The 12,869-nt window shown below is 44.1% G+C and overlaps 1 protein-coding gene across 4 annotated transcripts in view; it reads left to right on the forward strand.

Annotated features, from left to right (window-relative positions):
* Positions 1-12,869, forward strand: part of AUTS2 (activator of transcription and developmental regulator AUTS2) — a 1,221,721-nt gene that overhangs the window by 871,160 nt on the left and 337,692 nt on the right. For all 4 annotated transcript variants that reach the window (XM_017543342.1, XM_017543344.1, XM_017543343.1 and 1 more), the window contains one exon: positions 9-38. In XM_017543342.1, the coding sequence (XP_017398831.1) occupies positions 9-38 (30 nt within the window). The remainder of the gene's footprint in view (positions 1-8; positions 39-12,869) is intronic.

The following is a 12,869-nucleotide window of genomic DNA, read 5'->3' on the forward strand; positions in this document are numbered from 1 at the left end:
GTTTTCAGTGTGACAGTGACAGTGACCAGGAAGAGAAGGTAAGACCCCCTCCCTCATTGTGGGCACAGCACGTGACACACTGTGAACACCACAGTCCTGCCACACACAGCTGCAGGGTGGGATGCCAGCTTCATGGTGACAGTACCTTTTCTCTTCAGGAAAGATGGGCATTATTCACACAGTGACATTTCCTATACTATGACATGTTTAGCTTGTCAGATCTTTTTTTTTTAAATAAGACCTTCAATATTACATATATGTGACACTGAGTTTTTACTTTATGGAAGATGACTCATAGACCCAAAAATATTTTAAAAGAGAATATTATTTATTTTGATAACCATCTGATTTTTTAAAATTCATGATGAGAACATTAAACTTGCTAGTATGTAATTTAAATAATGTCATTTCTGCATTTATTTTACTTACCCATATGCTTTTCTGTACCTATTGGCCTTCTTAATAGAAATGTTAATAGTATGTGTCTAAGAATCTCATCATGGGGTATGGGTGGGCAAGGGAGGTCAGATGGGAACTGCCCTCTTCCCATCTGGATGGACGGCCAGGTAGGAGGACAGTTCTTCCAGCAGGTACATGCTCTGTTTCGAGGCTCATGGGCAGCAGCCTCTGTGTATCCAGATCAACATGGATCAAGAAAAGGAACTCAGTTTCTGGGGTTCCAGAAGATTGGATCACAACCTGGTAAAGTGAGCTTTCCGTTGCCTGAAGCAAAGGGATTATTTGTCTGTTTGGTCTTTCTTTAGCTTTCCCAATCCCCAACCAAATTTCCTTCCATTTTTACTGCTGCTTTGTGTATTTCAAAAAGAGTTACGTGAACATCATGGTTTCTATACTGCTTGGCATCAAAAGGACGGACTCAGCCCCTCTTCCCCCATTTCTGGATCTGTCCTGTGCCCTGTTCTTTCACTTTCACCTCCTACATTCTTGTGGATTTTATTCAGAATGCTGCGGTTAGTATTTAGTGGGATCTTTCCAACAAACCCAGAATTTTTCCCTCCTTCTCTGCTGCCAGCCTCCAAGAGAGATCTAAAGGCTCTTGTTCTGTACTGTCGTTAATTTGAATTCAGCATATGTAGCCTGTTATAAAATGCGAGACATCATCATTTGAGCAGGTCAAGCATATTCAGATGAAGACAAATGGTGCTTATTTGATTTCCTTAAAATCAGGAAATGAAAAAAGTGCTCTCTGGAGAAATCATGTTCTGCCTGACTTGGATGATAGACCAATGCATGTCCCCCAGATAAGAACAGGCTCTCGCCTTGAGGTTTTTATCTCTGAAGGACGGCCAGGACTGTCAGCTTGCTGACATGTGCATTATCCATGTCATTTTAAACAAAGTGACCTATGGAAGGGTGCGCTGTGCTGTGACATGGTAATGGGCTGTTGGATGACAGCGAAAGTACACACTGGAAAGGGGGCTGTGGATTATTCTTTTGTTTAACTGACAAGTAGGAGCTTCCTTCCTCCAGCCCCCGGGAGCCTTAGCTCCTTGGAAGTAGGACCTCTGGTGTCTCAGGCAGCCAGTGTAGTGGGTGCCAGGGACATGTACACAGCAGTAATGGTTCAGTGTTTAAGGCATGGTCAGTGGCCCCCCGATCCTCCCAGGCCACATTCCCACCTTGTGGGCATCACTGGTACCCAGGGAGGGGCTGGTACCTCCTGGCCATTCCAGATCTATCGGCAGTGGTTGGTCTCACTTTCTAAGTCTGTGCCACTTCTCCAAAAGGATAAGTCTTATTCAGGGTTGTATAACCAATCTGACATTCTTTCCTTAAAAGGAAATATGAATTCCAAAACCATCACCAGTCGTCAGCAGTGGTAGAAGGTGGTAAGGATGCCAGTTTTGTAGTCCTCGTCAGTGTCTTCACCGGTGAGCTCAGTATTAACTACACACCCAGATCACCAGGGGAGCTGCTACGAGTTCCGGTGCCTGGGCCTCATCCCAGGTCAATGATCTCAGAGCCCTTGGGCTGCTGTTTGGAACCATGGGTCTTGATGATCACCTAACTCTGGTAATTTCTAGAAGTAATCTGCCTCTGGCTGTCAGAAGGATGGGGGGCCAATGCTGAGAGCACCCTACCAGGTCCTTTCCCATCACCTGGATTCCTGAGAAGTTATTGCCTGGGTTTCCATCTTCAAGTGCAGGAAACAAAGTGTCAGAATAATGGGTGTTGGGAAGGCAGCTCCCACCCACCACTCTGAGCTTGAGTTGACTTCAGGGTAATGAAGGGGATACGTAGTTGTTTATAGGCGAGTCCAAGAGTGACAGTGGCAGGAAGGGAAGGGGCATTGGGAGTGTTCCTCCGATCCCTGGTGCACCTCCTGCCCTGCACCCCCATTGATTCTTCCTTTCGACTGTGGTGGTCCTGCAGGCCTTACGTGGGAGCCGCACCCCAACCAGTGCTCACATCTTCTGTCCCTGCTCTACCCCATTCAGTTTCTCCAGAGGGCTCCCAACAGGAGCCATCAAGACTCTAATCGCCCTCGCCCCTGCTTGGCCCTGTTGCAGTTAAGACTGCCAGGCTTTCCCTTTTGAACTTAGATTGTCTGGTGTTTATCACCAACTTTAACACCATCCTCCAAGACGTCTGCTCTGTCGCAGCCTGGGCCCCTTTTGGCCCCCTCTGTGAAGGAACCTCTTTCCTGTGCCTGCCTCAGAGCTGCAGAGCTAACCAGGGCTGCTTTCATGTGTTGGTAGGAGGATTCGCATTCAAATCTGAATTGCTAATGGTGGAAAAGATGCCACGCTGTGTCCTGGGATCCCTTCAGCAAGCCCCACCAGGGATGCTGTTGGAGGCAAAAGTGAGACTTGTCGGGGATCCACTGGGGTTTCTCTCTGGCAGACCTGCCATTCTCTTACCCCATAGGGATCTGCAGAACGAGTGGGCTAAAATTAGGGTACTGTGTTTCACACAGCTGACTGAATTAAGATAAACTCTGCTTTCCTGCGATATGAAGCTGTAATTTATAAAATGATACCCTTACTAATTAACGTGGAAGTGACTTGGAAAGGAGCTAAAAAAGCAGAGCTTTCCCTAAATGCAGGAGACACACTTGTGCACAAAAAGACTTTGTTGAGACACTGAGCAAAGCATCTCCCTTACGTGAATACATCCCACATTAATGTCAGAGAACCACGAGGACGTTCATAAAGAGTAGAAATTGGCCAGGTGCAGTAGCTCACGCCTGTAATCCCAGCACTTTGGGAGGCTGAGGTGGGCGGATCACGAGGTCAGGAGTTCAAGACCAGCCTAGCCAACATGGTGAAACCCTGTCTCTACTAAAGATAAAAAAAATTTCCAGGCATGGTGGCATGTGCTTGTAATTCCAGCTACTCAGGAGGATGAGACAGGAGAATTGCTTGAACCTGGAAAGCAGAGGTTGCAGTGAGCCAAGATCACGCCATTGCAATCCAGCCTGGGCAACAAGGTGAGGCTCCCTCAAAAAAAAAAAAAAAAAAAAAAAAAGTAGAAATTGGGTCAGAAGGCTGTGAACACTGCATCTTAGATGTGGGATTGTTCTTCATTGTAGTAAGAGTGAAGAAAAGAGGCAGCACTTGGCACTGTTAATCACCCAAATTAAGCAATTGATCCCCTGTTGGAAGTGAATTGGTATCATGAGAACAAAGAGGAAACATGCCTATTTCCATATATTTAGCCTATATTTTATTTTGTTTCCATTCTTTCTCCACCACTGGCAGCAGCCCATTATGCTAAGAAATATCCCCTATTTGGTGATGAAGTTAATGTGGAGATTCAAAGTCACTCCCTCTTCTTCTACCCACATCCTTTTTCTTGTATAACATGTGACCGAGCTGATTGGAAGGGGTGTAGCCCAGTGGCCAAGCACGTGGGCCTCAGTGCGATGGCCGACGCATGTTTCTGACTCTCCCTTTCTATTTTGCTGTGGACAAGCCTCAGCTTTCTCACCTGTCGAATGGGAGTGACAACAGCTCTACACATTGTCCTATAGCAGTTAAATGAAAGCAATTAGGACCAGGCATGGTGGCTTTCGGCTGTAATCCCGGAACTTCAGGAGGCCAAGGCAGCTCTTGTCCTTGAGCCCTGGAGTTTGAGATCAGCCTGGGCAACATAGTGAGACCCTGTCCCTTAAAAAAAAAAACCTTTTAAAAATTAACCAGGCATGGTGGCATGTGCCTATAGTCCCAGCTACTCAGGAGGCGGAGGCAGGAGGATTGCTTGAGCCTAGGAGTTTCAAGACTGCAGTGAGCTAAGATCATGCCACTGCGCTCCAGCCTGAGTGACAGAGTGAGACCCTGTCTCTACAAAAATAAAATAAAAATATATGAAGACATGTGGCTCAGTGCCTGGTCTGTAGCAAGTGCTCAATAAATGTTAGCTTTTGTTCATTTTACTTGAGATAAATTGAGAAAGAATACTTGAAAAAAGAGGAAGACTAGCATCCTCTTTGGAAAGCTGGGATTCTTCTGGAGCACCTGCCAGAGAGTTTCCCCAGAATCTAAGGCTCAGCCTTTATCCCACGGGCCCTTCTGCCTGATAAAGGCTGAATGGAAGTGTTAAATTTTGAAGGGTTCTGAAGCAGTGTTTCTTGAACTCCTTATCCAAACATCAGGCCTTCCTCTCAGCAGAGCCTGGAGCCAAGAGCACGTGTTCTGTCCTGGAGGGATCAAATGGTGATTAAGTGGTGGATTGTACAGCTCTTGTCCCTTCAGCAGCTGTTCCCAAATGCCAAACACTGTTGGTTCCCAGAAACCCATCATAGGAGAGAGGTTCTGGGTGAGGCCAGAGCATCTGTATTTTTTAAAAAGCTTCCTAGATAATTTTGGTACACAACTGGTTTTGAGAATGACTGCCTTATAATAAATGTCAGAGAGAAACATGATCTTTCCCCATGTTTAATTCCCTTGCAATTTTGCCTGCTTAGGTGAAAAGCTTGAACGCTGTAGGGATGTTGCCTGCGTGCACACTCATGAGCCACCCGTGCTGTGTCTGTAGATAGCGAGGATAAGCGTGCCTGCAGTACACACACGTGATCTCACAGAAAGGAGTCCTTCTCCTTTTCCCATCAATCTTTGAATATGACTCCTGATTGCAGTTTTCTGTGTCTGTGCTGTCAGCAGTAGGAATAACCTCCTGGAGAAGGTTGCTGTGCTCCTGGCCTTTGCTTTGGTACTGTGTCCCATAGGCAGGACAGCAAACTGGCACACTTGGCTAACTGCAAATGCAATACTACTGATTTTCTGACCCTGCTCTCCCTCTTTCCACACACTTTTCAGGGCATTCCCTTTTTTGTTTAGAAACAGGGTCTCACTCTGTTGCCCAGGCTGGAGTGCAGTGGCACAACCATCGCTCACTACAGCCTCAAACTCCTGGACCCAAGCAATCCTCCCACCTCAGCCTTCCAAGTAGCTGTGACTACAAGTGTGTACCACCACACTCAAATAATTTAAGTTTTATTTTGTAGAGATGAAGTCTCACTATGTTGCCCACGCTGGTCTCAAACTCTTGACCTCAAGTGATCCTCCTGCCTTGGCCTCCCAAGGCACTGAGATTACAGAAGTGAGCAGCCATGCCTGGCGTTCATTTTAAAATTCATGCTAAAACTTGTTGTGTTTGATCATTTTATGTTCACTTGTGTGGGAAGGGGCTTCTAAGAAAAGCAGCAAAGAAAACCAACAAAGGCTTATGTTCCTAACTCAACACAAACCACATGCCTAACTTGGCTCGTGAAGGAGTCAGAAACTGCTGAGATGTCAAACTGAAGAACGGGCATGTGGTTTGTGCTTATAGTGGATGAGTCCCATCCCTCGGTTGGCCACGTTTCGTACTTGGTAAGGTTTATGCACCCTCAGCAACATTCCAGAAGCTTAGAAGGCCCTCATTGTTGCTTGTGGAATCCCCATCCTTAGTTTCAAAATAGGACATATTTTCATCAAGAGACAGTTTGGAGGTGCGGTCCTGTTTTGTAGCTAGAAAGGAGTATCTCCACCCTTCCAGATTTCACGGCAGCAAAGCAGGTAGCCATCACCCAGGGAAAGAGAGGGGACCCATGTTCTTGTCTTTATATCCCTGATACTTTGCACAGTGCTTGACATGAATTAGGTGTTCAGTGTTTTGCAAAATGTGCATTTTCTTTCCTGGATACTTATCTCCAAGTGGAGGGGGTAAGTAAACCAAGTTCAGAAGACACGTACGCAAACCTGAATGCACCTCATACAGTCCAGTGTCTATTTCTTGGACTCCCCAAAATTTGTAATCTCTTCCTCAGGCTTCTATATTTTGTTTTTGATTTTCTCATACAGTATATTTAAGTCATTTATAAGTTTCTTAAATTAAATGGACAATTTCTGTAGTTCTTGGCCGAGTTTCAAGAGCTTTTTACTTTGTCTTGTTGTTGTCATTGTTTTATACCATCTCGCTCTGCCGCCCAGGGTAGAGTGCAGTGGCACAATCTCGGCTCACCGCACCCTCCCGCTCCTAGGTTCAAGGGATTCTCCTGCCTCAGCTTCCCAAGTAGCTGCGATTACAGGTGCCCACCACCACACCTGGTTAATTTTGTATTTTTAGTAGAGACGAGGTTTCACCATGTTAGCCAGGCTGGTCTTAAACTCCTGACCTCAGGTGATCCACTCATCTTGGCCTCTCAAAGTGTTGAGATTACAAGTGTGAGCCACTGCACCCAGCGTAAGAGCTTTTTATTTTGGATACATGATTTCCATGATGCCCATCTACTCAACCTCTTCTTACCCCTTCAAGATTTTGTCTCTGGGCTAAAATGATATTTTATTGCTCTTCCAAAGTCATCATATTTCCAGTTGGCTTAATTACACTGCATATATCCCAAATTCATATTGATAATATCCTTGGATTAAATTTCTATGGCAAATTATTTTAAATTTAGAATCTCGTTAAGTTCTGTTTTTCATATGATAACATTTTCAGGGAAAACCAAAAATTGCTTCACTTATACTGAACGTATATATACAATAATCTGTTCATTACTACCATATCATGCACCTGAAAAAGATAGAAGTTATAAATATACAGATTTTCAATTAAATGTAGGTAGGTCAACAGAATCAATACTTGTTACTGGAAATTTGGCAGGCATTTTCAGCTAAATTCTTGTTTCTTGAAATAAACGGTAAGAAGAAAGAACAGGTTCTAGATGGTCTGTTGCTCTCAGTAAGTGGGTGGTGGAGAAGGGCACTCAGAAGACCCGGTTCCTGATTTTTCACTCACCAGTTGCATGGCCTTGGGCAAGTTACCTAATGGTGCTTAGCATTAGTTTTGTCATCTGGAAAATGAGGCAGGATTCAATGATCCAACATTGACTATCCAGATTTTCCAAATAGCTATTTACCTAGGCCCCAACAGCATGACAGAACCCAGAGGGAAATTAATATGTGATTGTATCTTCCATTTGCCAAAGTGGAAGAGGATTATATAAGAATTGCCTCCATTCTTTCATCTCCCTCAAACTCCCATGAGAGAATAAGCATACAGGGGACGTTCTCGGGTATATGTGTATGTACCCTCAAGCAGCTGACGGAAACTTCCATACAGACCTGATGTCTAAACAGAGCCATTATCTGTTTGTTGATTCAGTCTTTCAGTCATACATATCTACTCATTTTCCTCAGGTATCTACTGATGAACTGACATGAGAATTATAGTTGCTTAACTCTGATGAAACTGTTACCACGTACCTATGAATAGGCCGCAGAGCAGTTCATTTAATCAGCGCTCCTCAACTACCATAAGTATTTGGGAAAGCATGAGGACTAGGTGGAGAGCTAGCTTGCAGAATTTGTTTCAATAACTCACTTGTTTGGTAATGACCATTACTTTGATCTATAAAAGGCACTGTTCCAGAAACATCGAGGTTGAGTGCATTATTCCGTTTTGCCAGAGAGAAGTTCCTGCCGCTTCTCCTTAGAATAAGCCATTGCCGTGGGCGTTATGGCTTACCTGAAGGGAAGGTTGTAAAGCCAAGGAGGAGGCTGGTGGAGGTGATGGCTATCAGCCTCATGAAATTGACCATGAACCCTGAGCCTTTACCAGGAGAGTTGTGAGCAGAGGCATTTGTACAGGTGATGTCTTGAACAACATGCTTCATGTTAGTGGCTTCTGATAGAGTGTAACCCGGGAGGCTCTTTGGTTGTCAGAGAATTTGTCTTATACTGTATTATGGTTGCAGAGTGTTCTGTCTTCAGTAAAGATAGAACTTCTTTTTGGTCATGTATGTCTGCGTGTGCATGTGTGTCAGATAATCACCCTTGACAACTCCTGGATGGCAAGATAGTTACAGATAAATGCTCCTCAGAACGGTGCCATCCTGGTGTGACAAATATAATCAAGTATCTGTATTAGGATGTGTTAATAATTATCCAAACTTTATGCTTTAAGAAGTCCCAAAATTCAACAAATTAATGGACTTCTTTTTTTCTTTTTTAATTAAAGTTACAGCTGGGAAGGTGAAATTGGTTCTCTTTTATACAGGATAGAGCTTTTCCCTGTCAGTTTTCATGAGGAGTATGTTGTGAAGTTCTAGTGGTAGACCTGCATTACCTCTTCAGTTACCCGAAGAATAACTGGAAGCCGCTTTCTCCCTTGTTGTTCTAAACCTGGCTTGATTCATGGTCTTCCAAGTATATGCATACTTACAGAGACAGCTGAAGGGGGTCTTTGAAATAAGAACTGACCAGGAAGCCCTGTGGTGGGTCACTGTAGTACTCAAGGAGCCCAGTTTGGGCTGTGTCTTTTCTTTCTAATGTGCTTAGTGGTTTTTTGAAGTTCCTAATTTCCTGGTCTAAAAATATAGATGCTACTAATGTCTTGGATCAGTGAAAAACTAGAATTAGGGTCCATAATAGCAACTAAATAATAATAATAAGTACCGCTTCACATGAAAGAGGACATTACATTATTCCAAAGACTTTTTAAAACATCATTTTTTATGATCTGTTTACGTATTTATCGTAGGGATCTATATATTCTCACATATAACATCGTTGACCGTCCGCAATGTACAAGACTCTGTTAGGGCTTTCCAAGGCTTTGTCTTCTCAAGCAGATGTCATTGTTTTACAGAGAAGGAAAATGAAGCGTAAGTGATAGAGCCGAGATAAAAGCTCTGTCTTACGATTCCAGGATCTGGGTGCTCTTCCCATGCCATGCTGCTTCCCCGCGCATCAGGGTGAGTTGGGACAGGCCCAGCAGTGCCATTCAGCAGCTCATGTTGTCATCCCCTCTGTGTCTTACCTACTTGTACTGCCAGAGACCTGGATCCTGTTTATCTGTCCACCCTCACCCTCACCCAAACGACTGCACTAGCTTCTAAAAATTCAGGCATGGTGGTTTCTCAATAAACATGAAACGAATGAAATTTGGGTCTACAGCCAGCTTACAATGTACAGACTCTTCTGAAGTGGGACTTTTTTTCTTTTTTTTTGGCCTGGAATCCAGTTATCCAAGGTAAGAGGGAAGGGCTATATACAAGGTATATATTTTAACTCTCACAGATGCGTAGCAAAGTCAACCCATGATGGATTAGGGATGTAGGCTACACCAATCGGTGGACTGAGCATCAACCATATTTGGACATAGAGCTCAGTCTTCCTTTAAGTGTCTGTTTATATGTAAACATTTAATTTTACTAAATCATAGAATCCCTGTAGGTACCCCATGCCTAGCATGTACTTGACACGTACACCCTTGTAATTATTAGTGTTATACCCAGAAGTTGCTTTGTTGATTATCCAAGTATCAAGTATAAAGGAAAAGGGCCTCTCCTCTGTCACCCAGGAAGTACAGGGAAGAGCAGGGCTGGAGCAGAGGAATTTCTGAGTTTCCAGTCCAGAGCCTCATGGACCCCACGTAGTCCCTGCAGACCATTTTCTTCCTGCGACCCCACATAGGAGAAGGGGCCATGTTATCACGGTGGCTCCTGCATTGCACCCACTAAGGTCATTTTGTTCTGAGTTGCAATTTGCCCCCTCAAGAACCTTCTTGTCCATCCCCAGACACTGATTCTCACCCTTGCAGAGGGTCTCTAGGTCCATCAGGGCCACAGGGCCTTTCCTTTTTTGACAGCAAATGCTGTATGGGCTGTTCCCGCAGCCCAAATGGTAGTAAATATCTGCAGCAGCCATGTCCATGTTAAAGATTATGGATTTGCCACTAAGGGGAGAATACAGTGTTTATCGGCTGGAGTGCGTGCCGGCTGAGCTGATTACGGCACAGCACTCTGTCAGCCAATGATTTGTCCTGTCCTTTATCATCTGTGTCACTCAGCAGTGTGCTGACGAAGGGAACGGATCACCCCCTTCCCTTTTTTTGTACCCATTTCGTGTAGAAAATTTGTATTTACTTTGGGAGTGTAATTTGTTCCTCATGGATAATGTGACCCTGAGCGGAGCTGGATCATGGGTTAGTTGAAGTGATATTTTCCGCTAATGGTAGTCGTACATCATTGCTGTCAGCTCGGGTTAGGAGGCAAGCACATTACAGCTCCATTTTACCTCTGCAGGCATCTGGGATTATTTGCCATAACCGAGTATGACATGACCGCACTACAGAGTGCATTAAAATTTTACTGGCTTCTCAGGCAAGTTCCCTGGCTCCAGTGTGTGCTTCAGGCAGGCGGTCTGATGGGGAGTAGTCCAAGGGCCCTGACTTCTGCTCAGAGGTGCTGTGGGCAGTGGCCTAAGCAGGGGTTGCTCACCCCTTGCCCTGAGAAAGAAGCTGGGGAAAGAGTTTGCGGGGAGCCAGCCAGGGGGCATGTATGTCTCTGGACATCCCAGGCTGGCGGGTGACTAGCTGCCTTGTGCACACAACCAGGTGCCACCGACAGTGGCCACTGCCGCCTGCCCTCTCTCCTTGATGACTTCAGCCCTCAGGATGGACTAGGCAAAAGCTCCTTCTCCAAGGAGAGCCCAGAGTAAGTGCAAGCCTCTCCCAAGCCTTGTACCAATTTGTCTTGTTCATGTCTGCCTATGTTCAGACTGAGGAAAGGAGGCGTAAGTCCTTAGTATGGCAAAATCCATGTCCAGCCATGCAGCTGGCCTGAGCCTGACATAGTCTCATCAACCCAGTTAGAAATGTTTGCCAAGATGTTTTACATATTCTCTTCTACAGCCCTCACACCGACCTACTGGAGTGTAGGTGTGATTACCTTCATTCTCCTTACACGGAAACTGAAGTTCAAAGGTTGTATAACTTATATTACACAGCTAAAGTTAGCAGACATAGCCTTCTCACTTCAAATTCTATATGGTTTCTACTGTTCAGTGCTACAGAGCGAGAAAGAAACAACTATTGTTTAAATAGTGCTTAGATGTGCTATACATATGTTGACGTGTTTAATGTACACTACAATCCTAATAGGTAGGTGCTAATATTATCCCCCGTTTACAGAGAAGGAAACTGAGTCACAGAGGTATTACTGAACATGCCCTGTCTTGCAGCTGGTTAATGGCAGAGCCAGGTTTCAAACCCAGGTCGTCTGGCAGTGTTCTTAGCCACTAAGCTGGACTCTCCCACAAGCCTGAGAGCTGATAGGAAAAGACCAAGGAGAATAGTAATATGTTGAAATAAAAGGAAATATTCAAAGAGTATTTTATCACTTTCTGTTGAATTCAAACTAACATCCAACAAAATATCACTCAAAAAAGATGTTCTGTGATGAGTTTTAATTAATTAATAAGTCCCATTTGCAGTTAGCACATTACTTGCATGTAAATGATGCTTCTAAGGTGCTTGAAAGGCATTTATTTTGATAGGCTAAGACTAAGCAGTCACTCTGGCTAATGCTTTATTCCTTATATTCTTATTATAAAGGCTGTGATAAACTTATGTTGAATCATGTTCTTTAAAAAGACAATTTAAGGTTGACTCCCAGTAATTAGTGGGATATGGATCAGGACCCATAGGCTTCTGTAGAGAGTAAAATGACTGTAGATTCCATACTGGTGAATTCTGGGTGCTGGACACTCAAATACACCCACATGCCCACAGTGTGGACATGACCTTTTGTTCTGCCACAGAAATACCCCTTTTTACCTCTGTAGCCCCCTCATCACCTTCTCTTGTAAACTCGAAATGTTACCCTTCCTGGACGGAATGGACAAACCATTCTTACCATCGGCTGTGTACATGATAGGGTTGTAATTCATGAATTTATTCAATAAACCAGACATAAAATGAGTTATACCTTGTACCTTCAGGGCAGTTTTTAAAATGCTGCAACAGAAGAGCCATAGATAAGCATGGCTTTTCTCATTGAGAAATTTAAAATTAAGTTAGCACACTGAGAATTGTCCTCCCTGCCCCCATTCCCCTCCTTGGGCTCACAAGCACACACATTGATCTTCCCTGCTAGATTACCGTAGGTCCAGGGGATTGACCTTAGTTTCTCCTCTGGCCTTAGATCCAATCACTCAAGTAGTAAAGAATAAGAACAAAGTATTGATCCAGTCATGGAAAAGTAATTATTTCTCTCAGATGGTCTGTTTAGAATGCAGCAATAATTTTAAATAATGTATTCCTCAGAGACAGCATGACAACATATGTGGATTATTTACCTGGTGTTTTTAAGCAGGTTACACTTGCACCCTCACCCCTTTCCTGGACGTCGAATGCTGTGCAAGTAGGCCCACTTTAAGAAGAGTAGACATTGAGAAAAATCAGAGTTTACCCAACAAATCAATTACCAAGCAATTATTCATTATAAAGAGACTTATCCATCTTCTGTAGCTGGGCAAAATGTAATGGACCTCCACATGCTCACATACTTACAATGCAACTCCTACCGTCTTTCTTTTGAAGCGCCTTCATGAAGTCACTGGGTCATTTTGAAACTTAAG

Source organism: Cebus imitator, unplaced genomic scaffold (genome assembly GCF_001604975.1).
Source record: "Cebus imitator isolate Cc_AM_T3 unplaced genomic scaffold, Cebus_imitator-1.0 Scaffold153, whole genome shotgun sequence".
Lineage (NCBI taxonomy): Eukaryota > Metazoa > Chordata > Mammalia > Primates > Cebidae > Cebus > Cebus imitator.